This window comes from Muntiacus reevesi, chromosome 15 (assembly GCF_963930625.1).
Source record: "Muntiacus reevesi chromosome 15, mMunRee1.1, whole genome shotgun sequence".
Classification (NCBI taxonomy): domain Eukaryota; kingdom Metazoa; phylum Chordata; class Mammalia; order Artiodactyla; family Cervidae; genus Muntiacus; species Muntiacus reevesi.
The window spans coordinates 42401058-42427147 of NC_089263.1; the positions used below are offsets into that span (position 1 = coordinate 42401058).

At 38.5% G+C, this 26090-nt stretch overlaps 1 protein-coding gene and 2 pseudogenes across 1 annotated transcript; 1 reads left to right on the top strand and 2 right to left on the bottom strand.

The window, feature by feature from the left end:
• Positions 1-1265: 1265 nt before the first annotated feature.
• On the bottom strand, positions 1266-2648 carry LOC136146904 (small ribosomal subunit protein eS25 pseudogene; annotated as a pseudogene).
• Positions 2433-26090, bottom strand: EAPP (E2F associated phosphoprotein). The gene is made up of 6 exons (XM_065905982.1): positions 25941-26090; positions 18625-18806; positions 17443-17535; positions 16027-16144; positions 12802-12915; positions 2433-7691 (listed from the first exon to the last, which is right to left on the bottom strand). The coding sequence occupies exons 1-6, from the start codon at positions 26012-26014 to the stop codon at positions 7415-7417; spliced, it is 858 nt and encodes a 285-aa protein (XP_065762054.1). The 5' UTR covers positions 26015-26090; the 3' UTR covers positions 2433-7414.
• LOC136147720 (U4 spliceosomal RNA) lies at positions 13774-13856 on the top strand (annotated as a pseudogene).

Below are 26090 nucleotides of genomic sequence, written 5' to 3' on the forward strand. Positions count from 1 at the left end.
GGATCTCAGGGCATTTATATTGAGTGAAAAAAAAAAAATTCTCAAAAAAGACTATGTATTGTATGAGTCTATTTAGATAAGTTCCTCAAAATGGTAAAATTACAGATATGGAGAATAGATTATTAACTACCAGGGTCTAAAAATAATACTCGAATGCCAGGTAGATAGATCCATAAACAGGCAGCATGAGGGAGAGCTTTGTGGTAATGGAATAGGTCTGTTTCTTGATAGCACTGATGGTTACAGGAATCTATACACTTGATAAAATGACACAGAACTATACATATATGTTGCACCAATGTCCATTTCTTGTCTTTGATACTGTACTATATCCATATAAGATAGAAGCATTGGGAAACTGGGTAAAGAATACATGGAACTCTCTATACTATTTTTGCAACTTCCTATGAATCTACAATTGTATAAAAATTAAAGTTAAGAAAAAAAAAGAAATCGGGAATTCCCTGACAGTCCCATGGTTAGGACTTGGTGCTTTAACTGCCATGGTCCAGGGTTCAATCCTTGGTAGGGAACTAAGATCCTGCAAGCCACATGGTACAGTGAAAAAACAAAAAAAAAAAAGAAAAAAGTTAAAAAGCAGTTGCATATCTATATAACAAATTTAGAAAGCAATTTTTTTTAAAGAGACAATTTAGGGGCTTCCCTGGTGGCTCAGTGGTGAAGAATCATCTGCCAATGCAGGAGACACGGGTTTGATCCCTGGTCCAGGAGAATCCCACACGCGCTGGAGCAACTAAGTCTGTGCGACACAACTATTGAGCCTGTGCTCTAGAGCCCGGGAACTGCAAATACTGAACCCATGTACCCCAGAGCCCAGGCCTCGCAAGAGAAGCCACCGCACTGCAACAGAGTAGCCCTTGCTCCCCACAAGTAGAGAAAAGCCAGCGCAACAAGAAGACCCAGCACAGCCAAAAATAGACCATTTAAATAAATAATAAAAATCACCAGTGACCTAGGATTTGTTCAGTCACTAAACCATGCCTGACTCTTGCAACCCCATGGACTCCCTGTCCTCCCAGTTTGGTCAGATTCATGTCTATTGAATCAGTGACGCTATCTAACCATCTCATCCTCTGCTGCCCCCTTCTCCTTTTACCTTCAATCTTTCCCAGCATCCGGGTCTTTTCCAAAGAGTACATGGAGCTGACTGTGGCTCAGATCATGAGCTCCTTATAACCTACAAAATAAATCTTTTTAAAAGGTATTCAAGAGTGGCATGCAAAAAAAAAAAAAAGAGTGGCATGTAAAAAATTAGAAAACTTCATTGAAACATAAGTGGAGCGATATCATGCTCATTGTTAGGAAGATTCAATATTGTAAAGATGTCAATTTCTTTAACATGACCTAAAGATTAAATGAATTTCCAATTAAGATCTCAAACAGGTTTACAGAACTTTTACTAGTTGCTTCTAAAATGTAATAGCATGACTTACCATAAATCCACAGAAATGAACACGGTACACTGCATTGGTAAAAAACCACCAACCAATAAAACCAAATGGAGAGTCCAGAAGTAGATCCATGCCCACTTGGAAATTTGATAAGACAGATGCCATTTAGGTCACTGGAGAAAGAATGGACTTTTCAATAAAGAGTGCCAAGTATCCACAAGGAAAAAAGGAACCAGTGATAGATAAAATAGTTAGATATGAGTAGATATTTTGGAAACATTTCAAAGAAAATAGAGAATATCTGTGACCTCAGGGTTAGGAGAAAGCTATTAAACAAGACACAAAAAGTGTTAACCATAAAATGACAAATTCGATCATCTTAAAAGACCCTTTTTTTCATTAAAAGAAACTATGAGGAAGGTGAAATGAGAGCCACAAGATGAGAGAAAGTATTTGCAATATATCACTCACAAAAGTCTGCTACCCACAATGTATTTTTAAATTTATTTTTAAAAGTAAAATAAAAAACAGATAATCAGGAAAATAAAATTAAAATTGCAATGAAAAATTGGTAAAAATAAATATTTAGATTGGTAAAAATTAAATTTGTGAAGTACTGACAAGAATGAAGATTCTTATGGGAAGTTTGGGAGATTCTCAAATGGAATTTCTCTTTTTTTTTTTTTTTTTTGGTTGTGTCGGGTGGGTCTTCATTGCTGTATAGGCTTTTGTCTCAGTTTGGTGAACAGTGGAGCTACTCTTCAGTTGCAGGCTTCTCATTGCAGTGGCTTCTCTTGTTTTGTTTTTTTTTCTTTAATAAAGTTTTATTTTTCAAAATGTACAGTTGGTGGGACCTGTTCATGCATCTTCACCAGCAGCTAGGGCATTTCCACCCTTGGTGTGTCTGCTGTAAATCACTTGAGCTCTGTGCTTTGAAACCAGTTTAATAAGTCCTTTACTAAGGAGTTCCCGAAGGGCTGCCCTGGCCAGGGAACCACGAATCTGCAGTATCTTGGAGACGACAGCTGGAGTTACAAGCTTAGAGCTGGGAACTCCTTTACAGAGTTTGTCACATGCTGCTTTGTCAAACAAGACTAGGTTATTGAGCTTGTCCCGAACTTTGCCTTTGGACCACTTCTTTTCGGCCTTGCCCCCAGATTTGTTCACTGGATCTGTTTTTCTTGGTCAACTTTCCGGCATCTTTCTTCTTCTTGTCGTCCTTGGGCGGCATAGCGAAGCCAGGAGAGCAGCTGTGACAACCGCCGCCTCGTTAAGATGTTGGACAGAAAGGCTGCAGCGGCTTCTCTGCACAGGCTCGGGGCACGTGGGCTCAGTAGTTGATGCTCCCAGGCTCTAGAGCACAGACAGGCTCAACAGTTGTGGCACATGGGCTTAGTCGCTCCTCGCCAGGTGGGATCTTTCCAGATCAGGGATTGAACCCATGTCTCCTGCACTGGCAGGCGGATTCTTCACCACTGAGCCACCAGGGAAGCCTATTAAATGGAATTTCTTTTGTTTCCCTCGTGGATGTAAATTGGTATAACTATTGTGGAAAATGATTTGGCACCATCCTGAAAACTAAACATTCACATACAGTATAACATACAATTAACACTCCTAGATTTAACCTTAAAATTCTTGGAAATATTCATGAAGAAATGTGTATAAGAATGTTCAAAGCGTCAATGTTTTTAACAGCAAAATAGGAAGAAAAAACAAACCAAATATCCATCTGCAGTAAAGTAACTCTCCTTCTCAATGGGGAGGTTTCAGCTCGAATACCACTTAATTAGGCCTTCTCCAAGCTCTATTTAAATTTAACACACACACTCTCTTATAGTAGCTACCCCCTTAGTCTCACATCAAATCACAACTCCCAGTTACCATCTAAAGTCAGTGCATTTTCTTTTAAAGGTCATCTTCTCTCAGTGGACAGTAAACTTCATGAAAAGAACATGCGTCCTTTCTTACTCTGTATGTCTAGGCCTTAGCACAGAGTAACACTGAAAATAAAAAGGAAGGTGAAAGATAAATCAAAAAAAGAGGGGGGATAGTGAGGTGGAAAAAGAAGAATTCATTGAAAACTTACCTACCAAAACAGAAACAGACTCACAGACATAAAGAGCTGACTTGTAGTGTTAAGGAGAAGGGGAAAGGGGGAAGGATGGGTTGGGAGGCTGGGGTTAGCAAATGCAACTATTATATATAGAATAAACAAGGTCCTACTGTACAACACAGGGAAATATATCCAATATTCTATAAGAAACCATAATGGATAAGAATACCTATCTATGTATCTGAATCACACTGCTATAGAGCAGAGTACAATATTGTACATCAACTCTACTTCCATAAAATTAGGTGGTTTTTTTTTTCTAAACAGTTCATTGAGATCTCAGACAAAAAGGGAAAGGGAAGCCAAGTTATAGAATCTTCCACATGAAATGGAGCAACTCTGTATCTGGAAGGTATGCTCATCATTTGAAGAAGGATGGAAGAAAGACAAGACTTCATAAAACAGGAAGAAAAAATCAAAATTGCGGGAGGAGGATCTGGAGGGTACAGAGTAATTCAAAACTGTTTCCGCTTTTGAGTTTAAGGTCTTACTCTTACTATCGATATGTTTCACTGAGGGGTGGGAGGGCAGCATATTCCCATTGAAAGACAGTAGGAAAAAAGATTTACCTTAATTGAAGTGTGATTTATCATCAAGTTTGCTATTGCATAAAATAAAGGATGACAATTGTTATGGGCTTAATTGTATCTTCTCAAAATGTGTATGTTGAAATCCGAACCCCTGGTGCATCATAACGTGACTGTGCTTGTAGACAGGATCTGTAGTGAGGTTATTACAATAAAATGAGGTCACATAGGTAGGCCCTAATCCATTATAACTGCTTTCCCTATTAAGAAGAGATGAGGACAGACTTGCATATACACAGAGAAAAATCATGTGAAAACACAGTAAGAAGGTGGCCTTCTGCTAGTCAGGGAAAGAAGACTCAAAACAAAAACAAAAAACCAAACCTGCTGACCTTGATCTTGAGCTTTCCACCTCCTAAACTGTCAGAAAATACATTTGTTGTTTAAGCCACCTAGTTTGTGGTATTTTGTTGTGGCAGCCCTGGCAATACATCACTCTGAATAAATACTAATCTGCCTAGAACTGCTTTAATGCAAAAGAAATTTTCCTATGCTTCCCTAGGTCCCATTAGCCAACAACTATTAAAAGATAATAAAAATCTGTCATGCTATTAAGAATTATTGAAATTGCTTAATTACCTGAGTATGGGATGTTGATAAACTACTGCCAACTTTTTATTCCCTTACTGATTTATAGGAAGACTCAATCAAATCCAATTTATCCATTTCACACTGCAGGCAGGAAGCCCAAGGCCTGCAAGCTTTTCCAGAAATGAAAATATACAAGAAAATGCCTGAGATCTAGGCATGAAAAGGGCAGACACCAATTTAAGAAAATTAAACTACAAAATTAAAAAATGTTCCATTAAATTCATATATAAACTTAATTTTTCATTTTAAAACATACAAATTTCCTTATATTTGAAAATAATTAGTACATTAGATTTTTACATTTCTCAAGAATTCTCACATATGCATGACTGCTTAAAACGCGTATCAAATCATTAATGAGTCAACACAGTCAATTAATTTCCAAAACAAGGGTAATCCATGCAGAAAGTTTTTTGAGAAGATATTCAACATTGGATATGCGTACATCTTAATATTTGATGACACGGGGTAGGGTCTCCCTTTTCTCCTTCCATTCCCTAACTGCCTGCCTCCTTCATTTCCAAATTACGTAACAGTTCAGAGGAGGGGGCAGTGACTCCTGCAAGGGAGGGCTAGGCGATTGTGAGGACGAGACATTTACGGGTAAGGAGGATACGGGGCTCAGAAAAGAAGCAGTCACAGGAACTTCCCTGGTGATCCAGTGGTTAAGAAACTGCAATGCTTCCATTGCAGGGGACAAAGGGTTCATGAATGATACACGTGGAAACACAAAACAGAAGCATAGATACATCCTGGCAGGAGGCTTCTAGAGAGCAGCACCTGGCCTACATCCAGCAAGAAAACAGCAACCTCAGTCCCACAACCTCACAACTTGCAGTAGCTTGGAAGCTCAGCAGTTAGTGAAATCTTCCCTGGGCAAGTCTTCAGATGAGAATACAATCTGGCCAACAATGAATTACAACCTTCTTGGACCCTCAGTAGAAGATACTGCTAAGCCATGCCCAGACTCCTGACACAATGATAGTACACAGAAAGAGATCTTACAAAGTTACAGTAAGACAAATACAAGGTTAAAATAAGTAGACTAGTAGTGTTATTCTCTAATGTATTATCTGGCAATATGTTGAAACATTTAAAAGTATATACACTGAAACACTTAAAAGCATATATATTGAAATATTTAGAAGTATACATATTGCTTTCAACTGGATTTTTGTTGCTCAGTCATGTCCACTCCTTGCAACCTCACAGACTGCAATACGCCAGGCTTCCTGTCCTTCACTATCTCCTGGAGTTTGCTCAAACTCATGTCCACTGAGCCGATGATGCCATCCAACCATTTCATCCTCTGTCACCCCTTCTCCTCCTGCCCTCAATCTTTCCCAGCATCAGGGTCTTTTCAAATGAGTCAGCTCTTTGCATCAGGTGGTCAAAGTATTGGAGTTTCAGCTTCAACATCAGTCCTTCCAATGAATAGTCAGAGTTGATGTCCTTTAGGGTTGACTGGTTTGATCTCTGTGCAGTCCAAGGGACTCTCAAGAGTCTTCTCCAGCACAATTCAACTGGATAGATATCAGCATATCACAAAAATGATCAACTATGATATTAAGACACTGGAAATTTCCTAGAAGCAAATTCTTTATCATTCTTCTGCCTCCATCCAATTCCTACAAACACCACACTATCACCGGTTTCAGTTCGCCTTATGTGTAGCCTTTTAGAAAGTGCAAAAGGCAGGGAGGTGGAAAGGATGTTTTCCCTCCTGGAGACATATCGTTCTCTGAGGAAGAAAGCAGAAGTCCCCCTCAAGCTCTGTTGAGCCCTGACCTCTGTGGAAAAATCACTGCTCTTCTCTAATCTTATCCTGATTTTTTTTCACTCTATCACATCTCTATTAAAATAACAAGAGGACCCTGAGCTTCCTAATGTTGTTTTTGGAAAGAGTCCAATCATATATTTTTTAAAAAGCTAAAATGTACAGATGCCTACACTGCAATTTCCTCCAAGCTGCCACTAGTGGTTTTCCTATTATTAAAAGCAAAAACAAAATATATCTTGGTTGCTTGCAACAGTAATTCTGAAATAAATGGTAGCACAAGAGACAGCAACAGAATTTTTAAGTCTAAAGCTAGAGGGTGAGTATGCTCTTCCTTACCACAAATTTCTATTTTACTATGTTAATTCATTAAGTTTAGAATACTGGTAAGTACCATCCTTCTAAGGAAAGACCTATCTATGTTAATTACCCAAGGCACCCCCATACTAACTCTACCTAATTTTAACAGTTACTAAATATTGTTCACTCTATCCTATGGGATAGAAGAGAAATAAACATACTTCTAAGCAAAAACAATATAAATAGAAGTGAGGAAACAGTTTCCAGTTTAAGTACACCAAGGGTATATCCAAAATAGAAAATAAAAGTAGCACTCTGAAACAAAAGTTACCTGTAACTCTAGAACATTTTAATTCTATAGAACTTTAATAAATAAAAGGCCCCAGTTTCCAAGTATCTATCAAAAAAAGGAATGAATAATGAATCCCATCAGAACTGGGGAAATTTTCTTTTTCTTTAAAGGAAGTGGAGGGATGAAAGCAGATAACCATTTTCTTTCAAAAAGATAAAGATAAAACACTGCTTCCTCAAATAACCACTCAGAATGTCACTTGAGATGAGTATGCAGGAAGAATATAACTGTATTTTGCCTTGTATACAGCATTGGGCAATTAAATGCCAACTTGGCTATTTAGGAATGGCTTGCTAAAACGTTGAAAAAATGGAAGACTTCATCCTTGTCATAGACTGCCACTTCAGTGGAACATTCGGTGCACATGACTGGGTGATAGATTTCTTCCACATCTGTCTCTGCCTCCTCCGCAGCACCTTCTTGGTTAGACCTCATCTTCTTATGGCCTCGCCTTTTCTTCCTGTTCTCTGGGGGTTTGTATCTCAGAATCTCTTCCTTGTTGACAGAACAATTCATTACAAACATTGCTCTATATTGAGTTTTATATGATTCATGCCTAAGAGGAAAATGAAACGGAGAATTTGGATTTATGGTCTATTTTAATAGTTACACATTTAGATAAAACTTTAAGACTATCAAAAACTTACTGAAATACCAACCAAAGTTAAAACATGAGAACAAAACAAGAAATTCAAAAACTTTTAAGAGTTATTTTAAAAATAGGAAGGGACCTGTCACAAAAATAGATAATAAAGAATGAATATACTCTATTGCTCTAAAGCTAACTTTTACCTCAGTAAAAAAAGTTTTTGATTTGCTCTTCTAACACAGAAAGAGAAGAAAAGTTGTTGGAAACTTGAGAGGTAATGTTTAAAAAATCTTTGACTGCATCTTTTCCTGTTGTGGCCTGAGACTCTGCCCTCTTCTCATTACAGGTGGTGCCATTCTGGTCACTATTTTAGTAAAAGCTACAGTTTTAAAAGCTTAAAGAGCATCTGACTTTATAATGTCCATTCTTGGCTTCACTCCAATAGCCTAAAGAATAAATAATGCTTTCTGTGTTCTCCTCAAATAACTTAATGTTTTCCTACTTTCCTTGACTTAGTTAGTTACTTTCCTTTTCTCCTCCTTAAACCTCATACAACAGAAATATCTATTCGGCTAAAAACAGAAAGTCAAGTTATGCCTCCAGTGGTTCTAAACGCTGATCTTATCCTCTTCCACCAACCACCAGGCTGGTGCTTCTTTAGGTGAGACCATAAAAATTACATTTATACTCCACCATATTGGAATCCTGTATTCATAGGGAACACAATTTTTACCAAGACCAATTTCTACTGTTAGATCATGAAGCAACTTCTTTTGGGTACAGGAACCCTGTAACATAGCAGCATGGTTTAATTTAAAAGAGAAGCAACAAGTACAAAGGTACTTTACTTTTTCTTTATTTCCTATTCTAGGAGTCAATTTATATACAAAAAGCTTAAGAGTTCAAATGGAGAGTACAAAAATTCATTGTTGCAGATGATCAGAAACCTCAAGTTAGCTAGTAAGAGTAAAACTACATCTGGCTACTCAGTGACTAGAACAAATCTACCACCTGCATCATCATTTAGTTTCTGTTAACTTGATTTAGAACACGGACTAAGACATTTATAAGGCTACTGGAAAAAAAAGGAGAGGAAAAGGGCAAGAGTATATTTGGATTAATAGAATGAAGGGGATACAAAAATACATGAGCTTCTCAATTGATGCATCAAAAGCATTTGAAAAATTCAACACTTTCATAATAAAAACACCCAAAAACTAATAGAAGGAAACCTCCTCAATATAATAAAGGCCATATATGAAAAATTCATAGCTAACATCATACTCAATGATGAAAGACAAAACTTTTCCTCTAAGACAAGGAACAAGACAAAAAATACCTGATTTCATCACTTCTATCCAACTTGAAAGTTACAATAAGTGCAATTAGGTAAGAAAAAGAAATAAAAGGCATCCAAACTGGAAAGGAAGAAATAAAATCTTCTCTTTTCACAGATGACATGATATTATATGTTTAAAGTTCTATAAAGATTACACAAAAAACTAGCAGAGTTAATAAATAAATGCAGCAAAGTTGCAGAGTGCAAAATGAAGACATAAAAATCTGCTGTTTTTATACACTAGCAAAGAACAATCCAAAAGGAAAGTAGAATAGAGATTACCAGAGGTTGGGATAGGTAGGGATGGAGAATGGTGACTTACCCTAATGGGGAAACAGTTTCTGTCTGGAGTGATGAAAAAATTCAGGAAAGGGAGAGTCATGATGGCTGTACAATTGCAACTGTAGTTCATGTCACTAAATTGTATACTGGAAGTCAGGTACACACTGCTATGTTTAACATGGATAACCAACAAGGACCTACCGTATATAGCACAGGGAACTCTGTTCAACCTTATGTGCAAGCCTGAATGGGAAGGGGTTTGGGGAAGACTGGATGAATATATGTATATGGCTGAGTCCCTTCGCTATTCATCTGAAACTACCACAATATCATCAATCAGCTTTACCCCAAAACAAAATAAAAAGTTTAAAGTTAAAAAAAAAAGGTTAAAACAGGCAACAAGATAAAGGTGTCCATTCTCACCACTCCTATTCAATATATTTCTAGAAATCTTAGTCCGAGCAATCAGGTTTAAAAAAGAAAAGGTAACCAAACAGAAAAGAAGGAAGTAAAATTGTCCCCGTTTCCAGATGACATGATTTTATGTATACAAAACTCTAAAGATTCCAACAAGAAAATGTTAGGACTAATAAATTTAGTAAAGATTCAGGATACAAAGGCAAACAACAAAAATCTGTTGCATTTTCACTAACAACAAACTGAGAAATTAAGAAAACAATGCTATTCACAATAAAAATAATAAAATACTTAGGAAAAAAAAATAATAAAATACTTAGGAATAAATTTAACCAAGGAGGTGAAGGATTTATACACTGAAAACTATGACAGTGATGAAAGAAAGTGAAGAAAACACAAATAAATGTAAAGACATCCCATGCTCATATTCTGGAAGAATTAGTACTGCTACAATGTCTATGCCACCCAAAGCCATTTTATAGATTCAATGCAAACTCTATCAAAATTCCAATGGCATTTTTCATAAAAACATAAAAAAATCTAAAATTTGTACGGAACCATAAAAGACCTCAAATAGCCAAAACAATCTTGAGAAAGAAGAACAAAGCTAGAGGCATCTCACTTCCTGATTTCTAACTATGCTACAAAGGTATAGTAATCAAAACAGTATGGGACTGGCATAAAAAAAAAAAAAAGACTCATTGATCAACAGAACAGAACCAAGAGCCCAGAAATAAACCCATGGATATACCATAAACTAATATTTGGCAAGGAAGTCAAGAATATTCAATGGGGAAAAGACAATCTCTTCAATAAATGGTATTGGGAAAACTGAATATTCATAGGCAAAAAAATGAAACTGGATCCTTAACTTACACCACACACAAAAATTAATTTGAAATAAAGACTAAAATTTAAAATTGAAAAACTCCTAAAAGAAAACATAAAAAATAGCTCCTTAACACTGGTCTTGGCAATGTTTTGGAGCTGACACCCAAGGCACAAGCCACAAAAGCAAAAATAAACAAACGGAACTACATCAACCTAAAAAACTCCTGCACAGCAAAGAAACAATCAACAAAATAAAAAGGCAACCTATGGAATGGGAAAAAATATTAGGAAATCATGTATCTGATAAGGGGTTAATTTCCAAAATATATAAGGAGCTCAATATAAAAAATCCAATTAATAAGTGGGCAAAGAACTTGAATAGACATTGTTCCAAAAAAGACATACAAATGGCTAATGGGTACACAAAAAGGTACTCACTATCACAAACCATCAGGGAACTACATATCAAAACTACTGTAAGATTATCACCTCAAAACTACAGTAAGATATCACCTCATAGAATAGATATGATCAAAAAGACAAGAGATAACAAAAGTGAACCCTTGTGTACTACTGGTAGGAATGTAAATTGATACAGCCACCATGAAAAACAGTACAGAGGCGCTTCAAAAAGTTTAAAGTAGAACTGTCATATGATCTAGCAATTCCACTGTTGGGAATGTACACAAAGGAATGAAAACACTGTCTCAAAGAGATACCTGACCCCTCGCCTCAGCCAGGTGATCAAGGTCAGCATTAACAGCCACAAATCATGTTGATAGCCTGTTGCCTATGATATAGTGTGATGAACATGGCACTTTACTTCAGTGGTCTTCCTCCCAAAAACCCATCACAGCATTATTTACAACAGCCAAGATGTGGAAACAACATACATGTCCATCAACCGATGAATGAATAAAGAAAAAAAGGTATATACACACAATAGAATATTAATCAGCCATGAAAAAGAAAAAATCCTGCCATTTGTAACAACATGGATGAAGCTTGAAGGAATTATACCAAGTGAAATAAGGCAGAAAGAGAAAGACAAATAGTGTATGATCTCACTTATATGTGGAAACTGAAAAAAACAAACAACTGAACTCATAAAGTTGGTGGGGGAGGATAGGTAGATGAAGGTGGTCAAAAGATACAAACTTCCAGTTAAAATGATTTAATCTGGAGATGCATGCACAGCATGATGACTATAGTTAACAACGTGCTGCGTTTATTGGGGGTGGGTGGGTGGGTGTGTGTGTGTGTGTGTGTGTGTGTGTGTGTGTGTGTGTGTGCGTGCGTGCGTGTGTGTGTGTGCGCGCGCGCACGCGCTTAGTTGCTCAGTCGTGTCTGACTCTTTGCAATCACATGGACTGTAACCCACCAGGCTCCTTTGGGATTCTCCAGGTAAGAACACATAGTTGCTCAGTCGTGTCTGACTCTTTGCAATCACATGGACTGTAACCCACCAGGCTCCTTTGGGATTCTCCAGGTAAGAACACTGAGTGGGTTACCATGACCTCCTCCTGGGGATCTTCCTAACCCAGGGATCGAACCCAAGTCTCCCACTGTATTACATACTTAAAAAATGCTGAGAGTAGATCTTAAGTTTTCACCACCAAAAAAAGGGAACTATGTGAGGTGATGCCTGTTAACTAACCTTATTGTGGTAATCATCCTGCAATATATTTGAATATCTAATAATTACACTGTATACTGTATGTCTAAAGCTTATATAATGGTATATGTCAATTACATCTCAATAAAGCTGGGAAAACATTTTTTTTTAATTCTTAAATGGTCTAGCTGACAATAAATTGAACATTCAAATGAAATACTCTTACAGCAACATTTTTAAATGCTTAAAAATAGTAAATTTTATATTATCACAATAGAAAAAAATGAGTCTATTTGAGAGATTTCATCATCATACAACATATATGCAGTTTTACTGAATCCTTATCAGCACTGGCAAGTACTTTATTAAAAAAGCAAGTCAAAAAAAAAAAAAAAAAAAAGCTAGCCAGACTACATATAACCAAAATTATTTGTATAAAGATTAGTCAAGCAGCACAAGGGATATATGAGGACAGGACTTTATCAGAATTCCTAAGTACCTCAAAAGTCTATTTCGGATTTAAACAAGGACCACCAAGTGGTTTTATTTTCATGCATGTGTTTATGTGTGTGTCGTTACCCTTTATCAGTTACCTCTGGCAATCAAGACACAGTGTAGTCATGCAGGCAGGACAATTCAAGACAGCATCACTGTTCGGAACAGGCTGCTGCTGTTGACGTGGTCGCTGCATTCCAAAACCATGGTACCTAGAACAGAAAAAGAAAGAGGAAGGGGGAAGCACATTAAAGCCAGATCTTCCTTTCTAATGGCACTTTTCAATAGAAGAAATCAGTACCCTTTAGAGAAATGGTTAATTCTAGGAATGAAGCACATAAGGTATACCTGGAACATTCTGTAGTGCCAGAAAGTAAAGCAGTGCTCAAAAAGAAAAAACAAAACCAAAAATCCACGAGACGAGTATGTTAAAGGGGCACAGGAGCCAACTCAAAGAGCCCCTGATGACTGAAATCAAAACAATTAGTGCACTGAAATAAAATAGTGTTAAATTATAAGCAAAGTATAAATAAATACCCATGACTCCATGCTGACATAAATGACTTAATATGTAAATAAATGGGGGAGAACAGACACATCTCCCATATGTAAGAACTACAAATAATTTATGAAGATACTCTCCCCTCAAGGAGGTGGAACATAACTCCAGACTCCTTAAGTCTAGGCTAAACATAATGACATCCTTCCAAACAGAAGGTACAGAAAGGTGTGGAAAGAGTAACTTTACAGCTAAGGAACTAAATCATGTTTGATAGTATGTACCCTCGATACGAAGTGATGAAAATGGCACTTCACCTCTGTGGTCTTTCTCCCCAAAATCTCTAATTCCAGTCTGATCATGAGAAAAGCATTAGATAAATTCCAATAGGGGAGCCTCCCACAATATTCCTGATCCATGCTCCTCAAAACTTAGTCATCAAAACCAAGGAAAGTCTGAGAAACTCATAGCCAAGAAAAGCCTCAGTAGACATAACAACTAAATGTAACATGGTATCCCAGATGGGCTCTTGGAAGAGAAAATGAATATTAGAATAAAAACTAAGGAAATCAGCTTTGCGCAGTGGCAGTATCGTAGCCAATGAGGTTTATCCGAGGCGCAATTATTGCTAATTGAAAAAAAAAAAAAAAAACTAAGGAAATCTGGGAATTCCCCGACAGTTCAGTGGTCAGGACAGTCAGGTCATCTTGCTGTTGGTGGGGGGAAGTAATAAGGAAATTCTCTGTATTACCAGCTGCATTTTTGTGTAAATCTAGAATTATTCTAAAAAAGTTTACTAATTAAACACACACACATCAATAAAGCTACTTTTAAAAAGCGAGCACTGTAAGCTCTAAGTGCCTAAGAATCTTACTCTGTTTTGTCCCCTTCTGTATTTCAAGAGTCTGAAACAGTGTCTGGGATATAGTAAGTGCTCAACAAATATGTGCTGATTGAAAAAATAAAGTATGAATCTACTCACGAAGACACTAAAGTATAAAAGGATATATTCTTAAAAGGGGCTTATGGAAAGAAAAAAAAGGGGGGCTTATGGGAAACTTCAAAAAACTGAACTGCAAAAACAAAAACACTTGGCATTACTTTCTAAACTCTTTTACGTGGGGAAAAATACTGAGAACATGTGGTATATATTTCATAATTGTTGTTAAATACCTCCAAATGCTTGAAAATTTTCAAACCCCAAGAAAATAACTAAATTATTCATTCAACAGATAGTGAGTATCCATATGACAATGTGCAAGATGCTTGGGATACAGCACTGAACAAGACAGGTATGATCACTGTCCCTGTGGTGCTTAAAATGTACTGAATTCATTACCTGAAGAGGGTTTCTGTGGTCCTAAAAGACAGCTACTGCTTGACACAGGAATGTGAGTAAGATACTAAAATGTTACTTCTCAAGATTATGTAACAATGAAAATACATTCCATCTTAAGTCACTGACAACCAGAATCAGGAGCCAGATCATAAGCTCCTTAATTATTTCAACCGGACTCGTAGCACTTAAAATGTTCATTTCACACTGTAGGTATGAAAACTACTCTTCACATAAATGCAAGAGGCAGTTTTAAGTGGTGCATGGGTGAAACTGGGAGAGGAAAAAAAGACAAAGTAGGAGAGTGGAAGCTAAAAGGTGGTGCACAAAGACCCACACAGCATCACATTCCCTCTGGACTGGACAACAACATCCTGGGCCCCACCCTTGATGAATCAAAACCTCCTAGAGCAGGACTCAAGGGTTTGCATTTCACTCTCACCAGGAGATTCTGAAGTTTAGGCAGGCTAGGGTAACATTAGGTAATAGTGATAAGCTTTCAGCTTTCATTTTTATGATAAATCGATCTTTATGAAATCAAATTTGAAAGAGAGTATGGTTTTCTCTTGGAATGATGGAAATGGTTTGAAATAAACATAGGCAGTGGTTGCACACCTAATGTTCACACACTGTGAACACACTAAATGCCACTGAACTGTTAACTTCAAAATGGTTAACATTATGTCTTGTGTTTTACCTCAACTTTAAAAAGTCAAATTTGTAAACATGATTCAAGTATTCAAATAGAAAACATAACATCCACTCTTAATCCACATAAACTCTTTTACTTTTGGCCATGCTGTGGCATGCAGGATCTCAGTTCTCCAACCAGGAATCGAACCTGAGCACCCTGCAGTGGAAACATGGAGTCCTGACCACCGGACTTCCAGGGAATTTCCTACATGAACTTTTAATCTCTAAGTAATTTTATATTGCTTATTTGAAAAAAGTCAGGTTTGTTTCTTGAAGGCAGAGACTTGATTAGCTACAGCAGTTTGAATTCAACAACAGTTTTTAAAAAATAAATGGTCTAAAGAATGTATACATGTATATAACTGAGTCACTTTGCTGCAGCAGAGATTGGCATAACATTGTAAATCAACTATGTTGTTGCTGTTCAGTGGCTGAGTCGTGTTCAGCTCTTTGTGACCCCATGGCAGGCTTCCCTGTCTTTCACTATCACCCAGAGTTTGCTCAGATTCAAGTCCATTGAGTCTGTGATGCTATATTTCAAATAAAAATAAATAACCAACGGCCTGACTGAAATTTGCTTTTCATTTTCAAAACATTCAGTAGTTTTTTTCTCAAACTTTCTTTATGCAAGTCTGCATATCGAACCCGGGTCTCCTGCATTCCAGGCAGATCCTTTACCATCTTTGCCACCAGTAAAGTCTCTATGAACATACACACACACACTCAAAATGTGAGTACAGTGAAAATCACTTTTTGATCATTTTCCCTAAAGATTTGAAATGTTAAATTTCTTACCCTCTTCTCTGTGCATCAACCCAGGCCTGATCTCTGTTATCTTTTTCAGGATCATATAGTAATTCATCATTTGTTGGAATTCTGTGTTGTTTCTTCTTTTTTTTCTTGGTCACTTGTGCTAATTTTGAAAATGTTAAGAATATGGCTAAGTAGCATGTCTAAAATTCACACCTCTTTTACACAAAATGAAGAATCCTATTTCCTAAGGTACGCATTTTTTCTACTTTCCTAAAAAAAATTTTTTTAAACTATTCCTCCAAATAAAGTTCAGGACCGAGTTCAAATAATGAGAAGTCAGAGTCTCAAAAAAGCCACTCAAATCAAGTCAAGAATAGACACTAATTTTTTTTTTTTTTTTTTTTTGCTGCACTGCTTGGCTTGCAGAATCTTAGCTCCCAGACCAGGGATCAAACCCAGACTTCCAGAAGTGGAAGCATGGAATCTCAACCACTGGACCACCAGCGAATTCCTTAGAAACTATTTTTGATGTCTTAAATTTTCCATAAGTTCTCATATATAAAATGCTACTGAAATGAGAACAAAAATGAGGTGGGGGGGGAATCACTAAGATCATCTACATACACTAGACCTACCTGAGCAGGTCAGTATTTATGTAACAACATATAAAAATATAAAATCATTTCTTTACCTTATAAATTATGTATGTATTCCATCATAACTACTGATATAATTTAGTTTTAGCTCTTGTCATTAAACTTTGCTCAAAATTTACACAAAATCAGGGGCTTCCCTGGTGGTCCAGTGGTTAAGAATCTGCCTTGCAACGTAAGAGACACCGCTTCCATCCCTCGTCTGGGAAGATCCCACATGCTGCAGAGCAACTAAAGCCTCAGCCCGCTGCCTAGAGCCTATGCTCCACAAGAGAAGCCACTGCAATAAGAAGCCCACTACCACAACCAAGAGGAGCCCCTGCTCGCCACAACTAGAGAAAGCCTGCATGCAGCAACGAAGACACACTACAGCCCCCCCAAAATAAATTTTAATTTATATAAAATCAATTTCAAAGAACAGAGAGGTTGATTTTTTTTTTTAAAGCAACAACTTAGGGAAAATTCTACAAGAGAGTAAAACCTAGAAACTATCTGCAGTTGTGAAAGCAAAAGCTACTGTGCTAAAGGACCCTGAAGGAAAAGGAGGCCGAGAGCCTTGAGGAGAGAGATACTGAGTCAGGACTCTCTTCCTCTCCCCAGATGTGCCTCTGCACGCCGCCCTAGTCCCAGGTCCTCAAGTGTGTGTGTTTCCACCTGTTCTATGTACAGTCCTGCTTTTGTTTTCACATCAACTGCCTGCAATTTCTTAAAAGATAAAACTCAAAGGGAAAACCTAATATCAAATTGCTAGGTAAAACGTCTTTCATAAAATATAACTGCTAAACCTGGTAAACATGTTCCTTACCTGCTTTGTCTTCATCTTCAGAATCAGAATCAAAATATATATTGTCATAGTACTTTGTCGGAGCTGTTCCAACTATTCCATCTCCTGAAGTCCCTAGTCAAACCATAAAAGAAGTTTAAAGACTGAAACATGCAGAATTGACAAGATAGAAAAGTCCATACATTCTTCCATCACTTCAAACTGCTATCGGCTCATTCCCAATTTCATTTCAGTGGAAAAATACTTTCATGTCAATGACTTACTGGAGTCAGTGACTTACTGGATTTCTGTGCCCTATGCAATTACAGAGAACTTCTCATCCTTGAATAAGTGTTCCAAATCATGAGAAAATTATTCTCCTTCCCTTGCCATAAAGAGACTGAAAGCACATGTGATAATGATAAAAGCACATCTAATTAAACAAAACAGCCATATTTTCAAGTTACCAGTATAGATATCTCTACCTTTCAGCCATGCAGTCTACTGTAGAGAACAGGAAATAAACATCTTGTTTTAAGGGACTTTAGAAAAAAGCAAATAAGAGCTCTACAAAGAGTCAGGAGGAATGAGTCAAGGATATGTTCCTCCTCTCCTCAGTCATGCCTAGTGCCATGACATTACCTATACTTATGTCATCATATGTCTGCATCCCTAATTCTTCCTCTTAATTAATATCTACCTTTGCTTTTATCATTATCATATATGCTTTCAATTCTTAACAGTTAATATATAGAATAACAACATGGAAACCAATGCAGAGGAGTCCTACTTTCACAAACAGTTTTCAAGTCAGGTACATTTTACATAACAGACTATGCATCAAAATCAAGTGTATTTCATTACTTACTAAGACAGGAATTTGTGGTGACACATTACTCAATCTGCTCTATCAGTGCTATATAACCTAAAAAGTACTTCTATAAGCTAATGTGTCTTTCTTTCTTTATCCTAGGGTAAAAAGTACAAAAGGAAATCATATAAGTAAACAGCGCTTAACAGTCTCTTTCCAGCACCACAGGAAAATTCTGCACTAGCAATGAAAGAAAACTACGCTCAGGCTGCCAAGTGCATGTATCCATTCACTCAAGACGTGTTTACTGGGCTCTGACTGAAAGTGCTGGGGACACAGCAGAACGCAAAAAGGCTCTCGGCCGTGACGGAGCTTAGAAAAATATCTATGTGAAAATCTAACTCAAAGTTTACCTGTTTCTAGAGAAGATAACTTGTCCTCCATTGTTTTTATGGTAGAATTTAACTCAGCTTCCATTTCTTTTTCAAATTCATCTTCACTAGAGGACTCACTTTCCCCAGTAAGGCATTCTCTGATAAGTTTTCGTTTTTGGTCAGGAGTTCCATGTAAAAGCACATCCACCTCATCTTCAGAACTAGAACACATTTAAATCACAAAGAACATGAATATTAAAGTATTAAAATAACTTAAAACACCTATCGTTCCCACTGCCCAACAATTTTAAGTTTTATAAGGTTGCACTGGATTCAGCTGTCATTACATCCAGCTCTTCTCACTTCAACCATTTCTGCATATTTCCAAACATATTTTTTAATATCTGCATACCGTTTCCTCTTACATATGCGGTATAGTTATTTGTCCTTGCTATTAAACACATACAATGAATAGCTCTGTATATATAATTCTGCTTCTGTTGATTTCCTTAGGTTAAATGTCTAAAATTAGACACAAACATATTTCTGACTTCTGGAATTATCACATTACTTTCCAAGTGTACTGCACCAATTCGTAATTCCATCAGCAATGAAAATTTTACTGGGCATTTGTTTTAAACTCTGGACACTTAAATAAAACTTAATATATGTAAACAGACAGCTAATATATCCACACAAAATGTTAACAGACAGTAAGCAAATATCACAGTTTAAAAGGCACAGTGCTACAGAGAACTATAAAAAGAGAGAGAGAGACCTAAATTATATTGCAAATTCTCCTGAGCAATTTATGCCAATTTGGCCTTTTGTGCCTGGGTCTCCCCATCAATAGCAGTATGGAATTAAACCAGGTATCAGAGGAAATGAAATGTTATCAAGATAAAATGCCTAAGACATTTCTAATACAGTCAATAGTACATATATAATGTTCAATTATTCATGGTCTGATGAACAGTTACAGACTATTCATGGGTTTTGCTTCACTATTTTTCTCGTCTATTAACACACCAGAAGGAGGTATGAATAATACAACTCATGCCAATCAATTTTGCTAATGACAGAGGCCTTATTCAGATTTTACTCCCAAGAAAATTCCCCATCTTGACTAGCATACTCCCTTTCTCCATCACCTCTATATTCACTCAGGTTCTCTGCCTGGACCACCATGGCCTAAGGATCTCTAGGTCTCAAAACTCTTCTGCTTCCTTCCACCCTGAACCCTGAGGTTATTCAGGGCCAGCATGTTATTCCTAAAGAACTCTTACCACATCACTCAGTCAGTCAGTTCAGTTGCTCAGTCGTGTCCAACTCTTTGCGACCCCATGAATCACAGCACGCTAGGCCTCCCTGTCCATCACCAACTCCCAGAGTTTACTCAAACTCATATCCATCGAGTCGGTGATGCCATCCAGCCATCTCTGTCATCCTCTTCTCCTCCTGCCCCCAATCCCTCCCAGCATCAGGATCTTTTCCAATGAGTCAACTCTTCACATGAAGTGGCCAAAGTATTGGAGTTTCAGCTTCAGCATCAGTCCTTCCAATGAACACCCAGGACTTATCTCCTTTAGGATGGACTGGTTGGATCTCCTTGAAGTCCAAGGGACTCTCAAGAGTCTTCTCCAATACCACAGTTCAAAAGCATCAATTTTTCGGCGCTCAGCTTTCTTCACAGTCCAATCTCACACCCATACATTACCACTGGAAAAACCATAGCCTTGACTAGATGGACCTTTGTTGGCAAAGTAATGTCTCTGCTTTTTAATATGCTATCTAGGTTGGTCATAACTTTCCTTCCAAGGAGTATGCGTCTTTTAATTTCATGGCTGCAGTCACCATTCGCAGTGATTCTGGAGCCCAAAAAAATAAAGTCTGACACTGTTTCCACTGTCTCCCCATCTATTTCCCATGAAGTGATGGGACCAGATGCCATGATCTTAGTTTTCTGAATGTTAAGCTTTAAGCCAACTTTTTCACTCTCCTCTTTCACTTTCATCAAGAGGCTTTTTAGTTTCTCTTCACTTTCTGCCATAAGGGTGGTGTAATCTGCATATCTGAGGTTACTGATATTTCTCCCAGAAATCTTGATTCCAGCTTGTGCTTCTTCCAGGCCAGCATTTCTCATGATGTAGTCTGCATATAAGTTAAATAAGCAGGGTGACAATATACAGCTGTGACGTACTCCTTTTCTGATTTGGAACCAGTCTGTTGTTCCATGTCCAGTTCTAACTGTTGTTTCCTGACCTGCATACAGGTTTCTCAAGAGGCAGGTCAGGTGGTCTGGTATTCCTATCTCTTTCACAATTTTCCACAGTTTATTGTGATCCACACAGTCGAAGGCTTTGACGTAGTTAATAAAGCAGAAATAGATGTTTTTCTGGAACTCTCTTGGTTTTTTGATGATCCAGCAGATGTTGGCAATTTGATCTCTGGTTCCTCTGCCTTTTCTAAAACCAGCTTGAACATCTGGAAGTTCCTGGTTCACGTATTGCTGAAGCCTGGCTTGGAGAATTTTGAGCATTGCTTTACTAGCATGTGAGATGAGTGCAACTGTGCGGCAGTTTGAGTATTCTTTGACTTTGCCTTTCTTTGGGATTGGAATGAAAACGGACCTTTTCCAGTCCTGTGGCCACTGCTGAGTTTTCCAAATTTGCTGGCATATTGAGTGCAGCACTTTCACAGCATCATCTTTCAGGATTTGAAAGAGCTCAACTGGAATTCCATCACATCCACTAGCTTTTGTGTGTGTGTGTGTGTGTGTGTAATAAAGTTTTATTAAAGTATAAAGGAGATAGAGAAAGCTTCTGACATAGGCATCAGAAGGGGGCAAAAGAGTACCCCTTTGCTAGTATTAGCAATGGAGTTATATACTCTCCAATGAATCCAAAGAATGTCTGGAGGTTGCAAAGACCTCACCAGACCCACTCCCATAATTTACATTTTAAGATAACAGAATTAGCCAGAGGGTTTAATCCAAAGACTGTCCTCAGGCAGGATACATTGTTATATAATCCTAAGGATGGTAGAAGAGAAAAAAAGTTTGTCCTTTCTTCCTCCTTGAATATCCCAGACCTCTCTTTCCTTGGGGACCCCTAGACTTCTTATCAACCTGCCTAGGAAATGACTCTCTCATTCCCCCCCCTTTCTTTTAGGAGAATTATGTTGCCTAGGGAAAAGGGGCGTCGTTCTCATTCCATAACTGCTTCCGAGCTGACAAGGGGCGTTGTCCCTAAATTGGTGAGGCAACATATTCTCCTAATCCTCATAGTGAGGATGTCTGATCCAGGGGCTCCAAGTAATAGTTGGAGGAGGCTGTGGCACTCATAGGAGCTCGGACAACTAATTGTAAATTAAAAGCTTTTATATGGTTAGAAAGCCCCATTATACAGTTACAGATGTAAGGCAAAATAGTCATTAAACCAAGTTAAAATCAAAATGAAAAGCCACATTATCTCCATAGTTACATCAGTCCATCTTAAGGTTGTTAGATGTCATCAGTTTAAGAAGAGGTATCACATGTGATTGTTGTCGAAGGTATTCGCAGACTTGGAGAAAGTCTTTTCCTTGAAGTGGAGATTTCCACCACGGGAAGCCTTCCACTAATGAAGTGGGGAGTGCTCCGCAGACCCAGCAGTTAGACCGATTGTTGAATGCAGCATAGGAGTGAGCCCAGGACAGGAAGGCATTGTCTTGAGGATCAAACGGCAGACACAGGATTTCTGGAGTCAGCAGAAGTAGGCTCACATAGATTATCAGGCCCATCTTGTCCAGAAGTATCCCGGACAAGCCCCCAAGATGAAAGGTTGTTGCTGAACGATAAGACGCGGGATTCTTGGCCTCCGGAGAAGATGAATTCAATCCGGGGCCAAAGACGAGGCTGGATCGCTCAGAGCTTTTGTGTAATAAACTTTTATTAAAGTATAAAGGAGATAGAGAAAGCTTCTGACATAGGCATCAGAAGGGGGCAAAAGAGTACCCTCCACTAGCTTTGTTTGTAGTGATGTTTTCTAAGGCCCACTTGACTTCACATTCCAGGATGTCTGGCTCTAGGTCAGTGATCACACCATTGTGATTATCTGGGTCGTGAAGATCTTTTTTGTACAGTTCTTCTGTGTATTCTTGCCACCTCTTCTTAATATCTTCTGCTTCTGTTAGGTCCATACCATTTCTGTCCTTTATCGAACTCATCTTTGCCTGAAATGTTTCCTTGATACCTCTAATTTTCTTGAAGAGATCTCTAGTCTTTCCCATTCTGTTGTTTTCCTCTATTTCTTTGCACTGATCACTGAGGAAGGCTTTCTTATCTCTCCTGGCTATTCTCTGGAATAGCCATATTTGGAATTTGCCATGAATCAAGACAAATTGGAAGTGGTCAAACAGGAGATGGCAAGAGTGAATGCTGACATTCTAGGAATCAGCGAACTAAAATGGACTGGAATGGGTGAATTTAACTCAGATGACCATTATATCTACTACTGTGGGCAGGAATCCCTTAGAAGAAATGGAGTAGCCATCATAGTCAACAAGAGTCCAAAATGCAGTACTTGGATGCAATCTCAAAAATGACAGAATGATCTCTGTTTGTTTCCAACGCAAACCATTCAATATCACCGTAATCCAAGTCTATGCCCCAACTAGTAATGTTGAAGAAGCTGAAGTTGAACGGTTCTATGAAGACCTACAAGACCTTTTAGAACTAACACCCAAAAAAGATGTCTTTTTCATTATAGGGGACTGGAATACAAAAGTAGGAAGTCAAGAAACACCTGGAGTAACAGGCAAATTTGTCCTTGGAGTACGGAATGAAGCAGGGCAAAGGCTAATAAAAGTTTTGCCAAGAGAACACACTGGTCATAGCAAACACCCTCTTCCAACAGCACAAGAGAAGACTCTACACATGGACATCACCAGATGGTCAACACCGAAATCAGATTGATTACATTCTTCGCAGCCAAAGATGGAGAAGCTCTATACAGTCAGCAAAAACAAGACCAGGAGCTGACTGTGGCTCAGGTCATGAACTCCTTATTGCCAAATTCAGACTTAAACTGAAGAAAGTAGGGAAAACCACTAGACCATTCAGGTATGACCTAAATCAAATCCCTCATGACTATACAGTGGAAATGAGAAATAGATTTAAGGGACTAGATCTGATAGACAGATCTGAGAGCCTGATGAACTAAGGACGGAGGTTCGTGACATTGTACAGGAGACAGGTATCAAGACCATCCCTATGGAAACGAAATGCAAAAAGGCAAAATGGTTGTCTGAGGAGGCCTTACAAATAGCTGTGAAAAAAAGAGAAGCAAAAAGCAAAGGAGAAAAGGAAAGATATCCCCATTTGAATGCAGAGTTCCAAAGAATAGCCAGGAGAGATAAGAAAGCCTTCCTCAGCGATCACATCACTACCCAAATCCAAAAGAAAATCATTCATGACCAAAACTTTGAGTACAGCATTCAAAAGAATCTTCCACAATCTGGTTTCAACTTATCATTTCAGCCTTAGCTTTCACTATTACCCCTGAACTACCACAGTACTCTTCAACTGGGGGCAATTTTGCCTCCTAGGGAACATCTGGCATAGCTAGAGATATTTTTGATGGTCACAACCAGGACGTGGAGAAGGGGTTACCGGCATCTAGTGACATATTTACTGCCTGCTGTAAAAGGTGCATTCTCCAGGCCCAAGTGGTCCTCGGCTATGACACCAACCCACCGAACATGCAGCAGCCATCTGGACCTCTCCATGTAACTCCTATAGACAGGAGTTGCAAGCAAAAGCAGCCAACACAAGCATGCTGCTCAGATTGCTTGCTCTCCTATGAGGTGCCTCTTACTCGGGAGACTCATGTGTTCTGCCAGCTTCCATGAAACAGTAACAGGCGATAAAGGATTCACTTCTAGATAGAGTAAAATCAAATCCTGACAGACATCTCTTAAACACCTAACATAAACTCCCTTTCGAAAACAAGCATTGTTTTCAGCTAATAACATTGTTTCATTTTCAAAGTATTTATAGTTACAGTTACCTTATCAGTTGCAACTATCACAGGAATATAAAGTCTCCTTATAAATATTTAACTACATGGGAATTCCCTGGTGATCCAGTGGTTAGGACTCTGTGCTTCCACGGCTGGGGGCCCAGGTTCAATCCCCGGTTAGGGAACTAAGATCCCACAAACTGTGAGCCAAAGAAAAAGAAGGCATTTAACTACAAAAATGTAAATTGACTTAAAGAAAAATATTAAATAAGTAATAACAAGGGTGAATATGGGAATGATAATGGAAGAATAACTCAAGTTCAGGAAACACTGAAACCAATCAAACTGAATTACTAATTGAGGCCTACTTTCACAGACTGGGCCCATAAATGAAACTCTTTATAAGGGAATCCTGGAATCCATCCTCACTTCCCACAACAGAAATCTTTACAGCAGTCTGATTTCCCATGCCTATAAACCCTCCCCAGGATAGTATGAAGAAGCACTGTGATTAAAGGAAAAACAGTTTCACAGAAAACTAGTCGGACAGAATATTTTAAAGTTTATGAACAGGATCTGCTGACAGCTTTAAAAATGGCTAAACCTGCCTGGAAATCTCTAGTCAACATAACTGCAAGTTTCCCTCAGGTAGGATTAATCCATCCGTTCTGGAAATTCCCGTGGAACTTCATCTGTAACTATCCCAGATCATCTTTTTCTACAGCGCTCTTCTGCAATACAAGTTTATTTCCCAGACATATATCTCGCAAGATACGTATCTATCTTATGTTACCTTATTTTACTATTAAACCTGTCAAAGACAAAAATCTTATGTCTGATCTCTGTAGCCCACAGCAAGCATTCAATAGATGCTCAACAAAAAAAGAAGAAAAAAAAAGGTTAATTATCCCCTAATTTCTGTCTACGGCAGTTTAACCTTCATGATGTTCAATTCACAGTAAGTCCCAAGTGCCTCACAACTAACTCGCGATATGCTTGTTATACCTCCTTTTTAGAAACGAGAAACCGACGACAAGGGACTCGCCCTCAGTCACAGTGCTGGTAAGCTGCATTCGACTTCACGGCTTTTGAATCTTATGCGTAATTCCAGAATACAGACTATAGCCCTTCCCTGCGCCAATTTCGATCCTGCCTCCCCCGTGACTGCAAGACCTCACCAGAACCCCCGGCGGAGTCCCACAGACGACAGCGGGGTGCAACAGGGTCCCGAACAACTGGACGGAGTATCCGCACGGGCCCGACAAGCGCAGCGAGTCGGAAGGCTGAGGTCTGACCTTGGTCCGAAGCCTCGGGGGCCGGGGAGAGGCAGGGGGACGCGGCGGGACAGGGGCCCACCTGCTCAAAGCCGGCTCCTCGTCGCTAGGCTCCTCAACTGCGTACGGGTCATAGTCGTCTTGGAGGCGGTTCATGGTGGCGGGCCCCTCCGAAATCACCCACAAGCGTCTGCACAGTAACTGTTTACTCCGCAGGTCCCTTCCCTAAAGT

Excerpts from the sequence above, each read along its gene's own strand:
- EAPP (XM_065905982.1), bottom strand. The coding sequence starts at position 26,014 with ATGAACCGCCTCCAAGACGACTATGACCCGTACGCAGTTGAGGAGCCT. Across the intron at positions 16,145-17,442 it reads TGAAGATGAAGACAAAGCAG|CACAAGTGACCAAGAAAAAA; the intron begins GTAAGGAACATG and ends TTTCAAAATTAG. Across the intron at positions 7,692-12,801 it reads CTGTGTCTTGATTGCCAGAG|GCATGAATCATATAAAACTC; the intron begins GTAACTGATAAA and ends TTTTCCTCTTAG.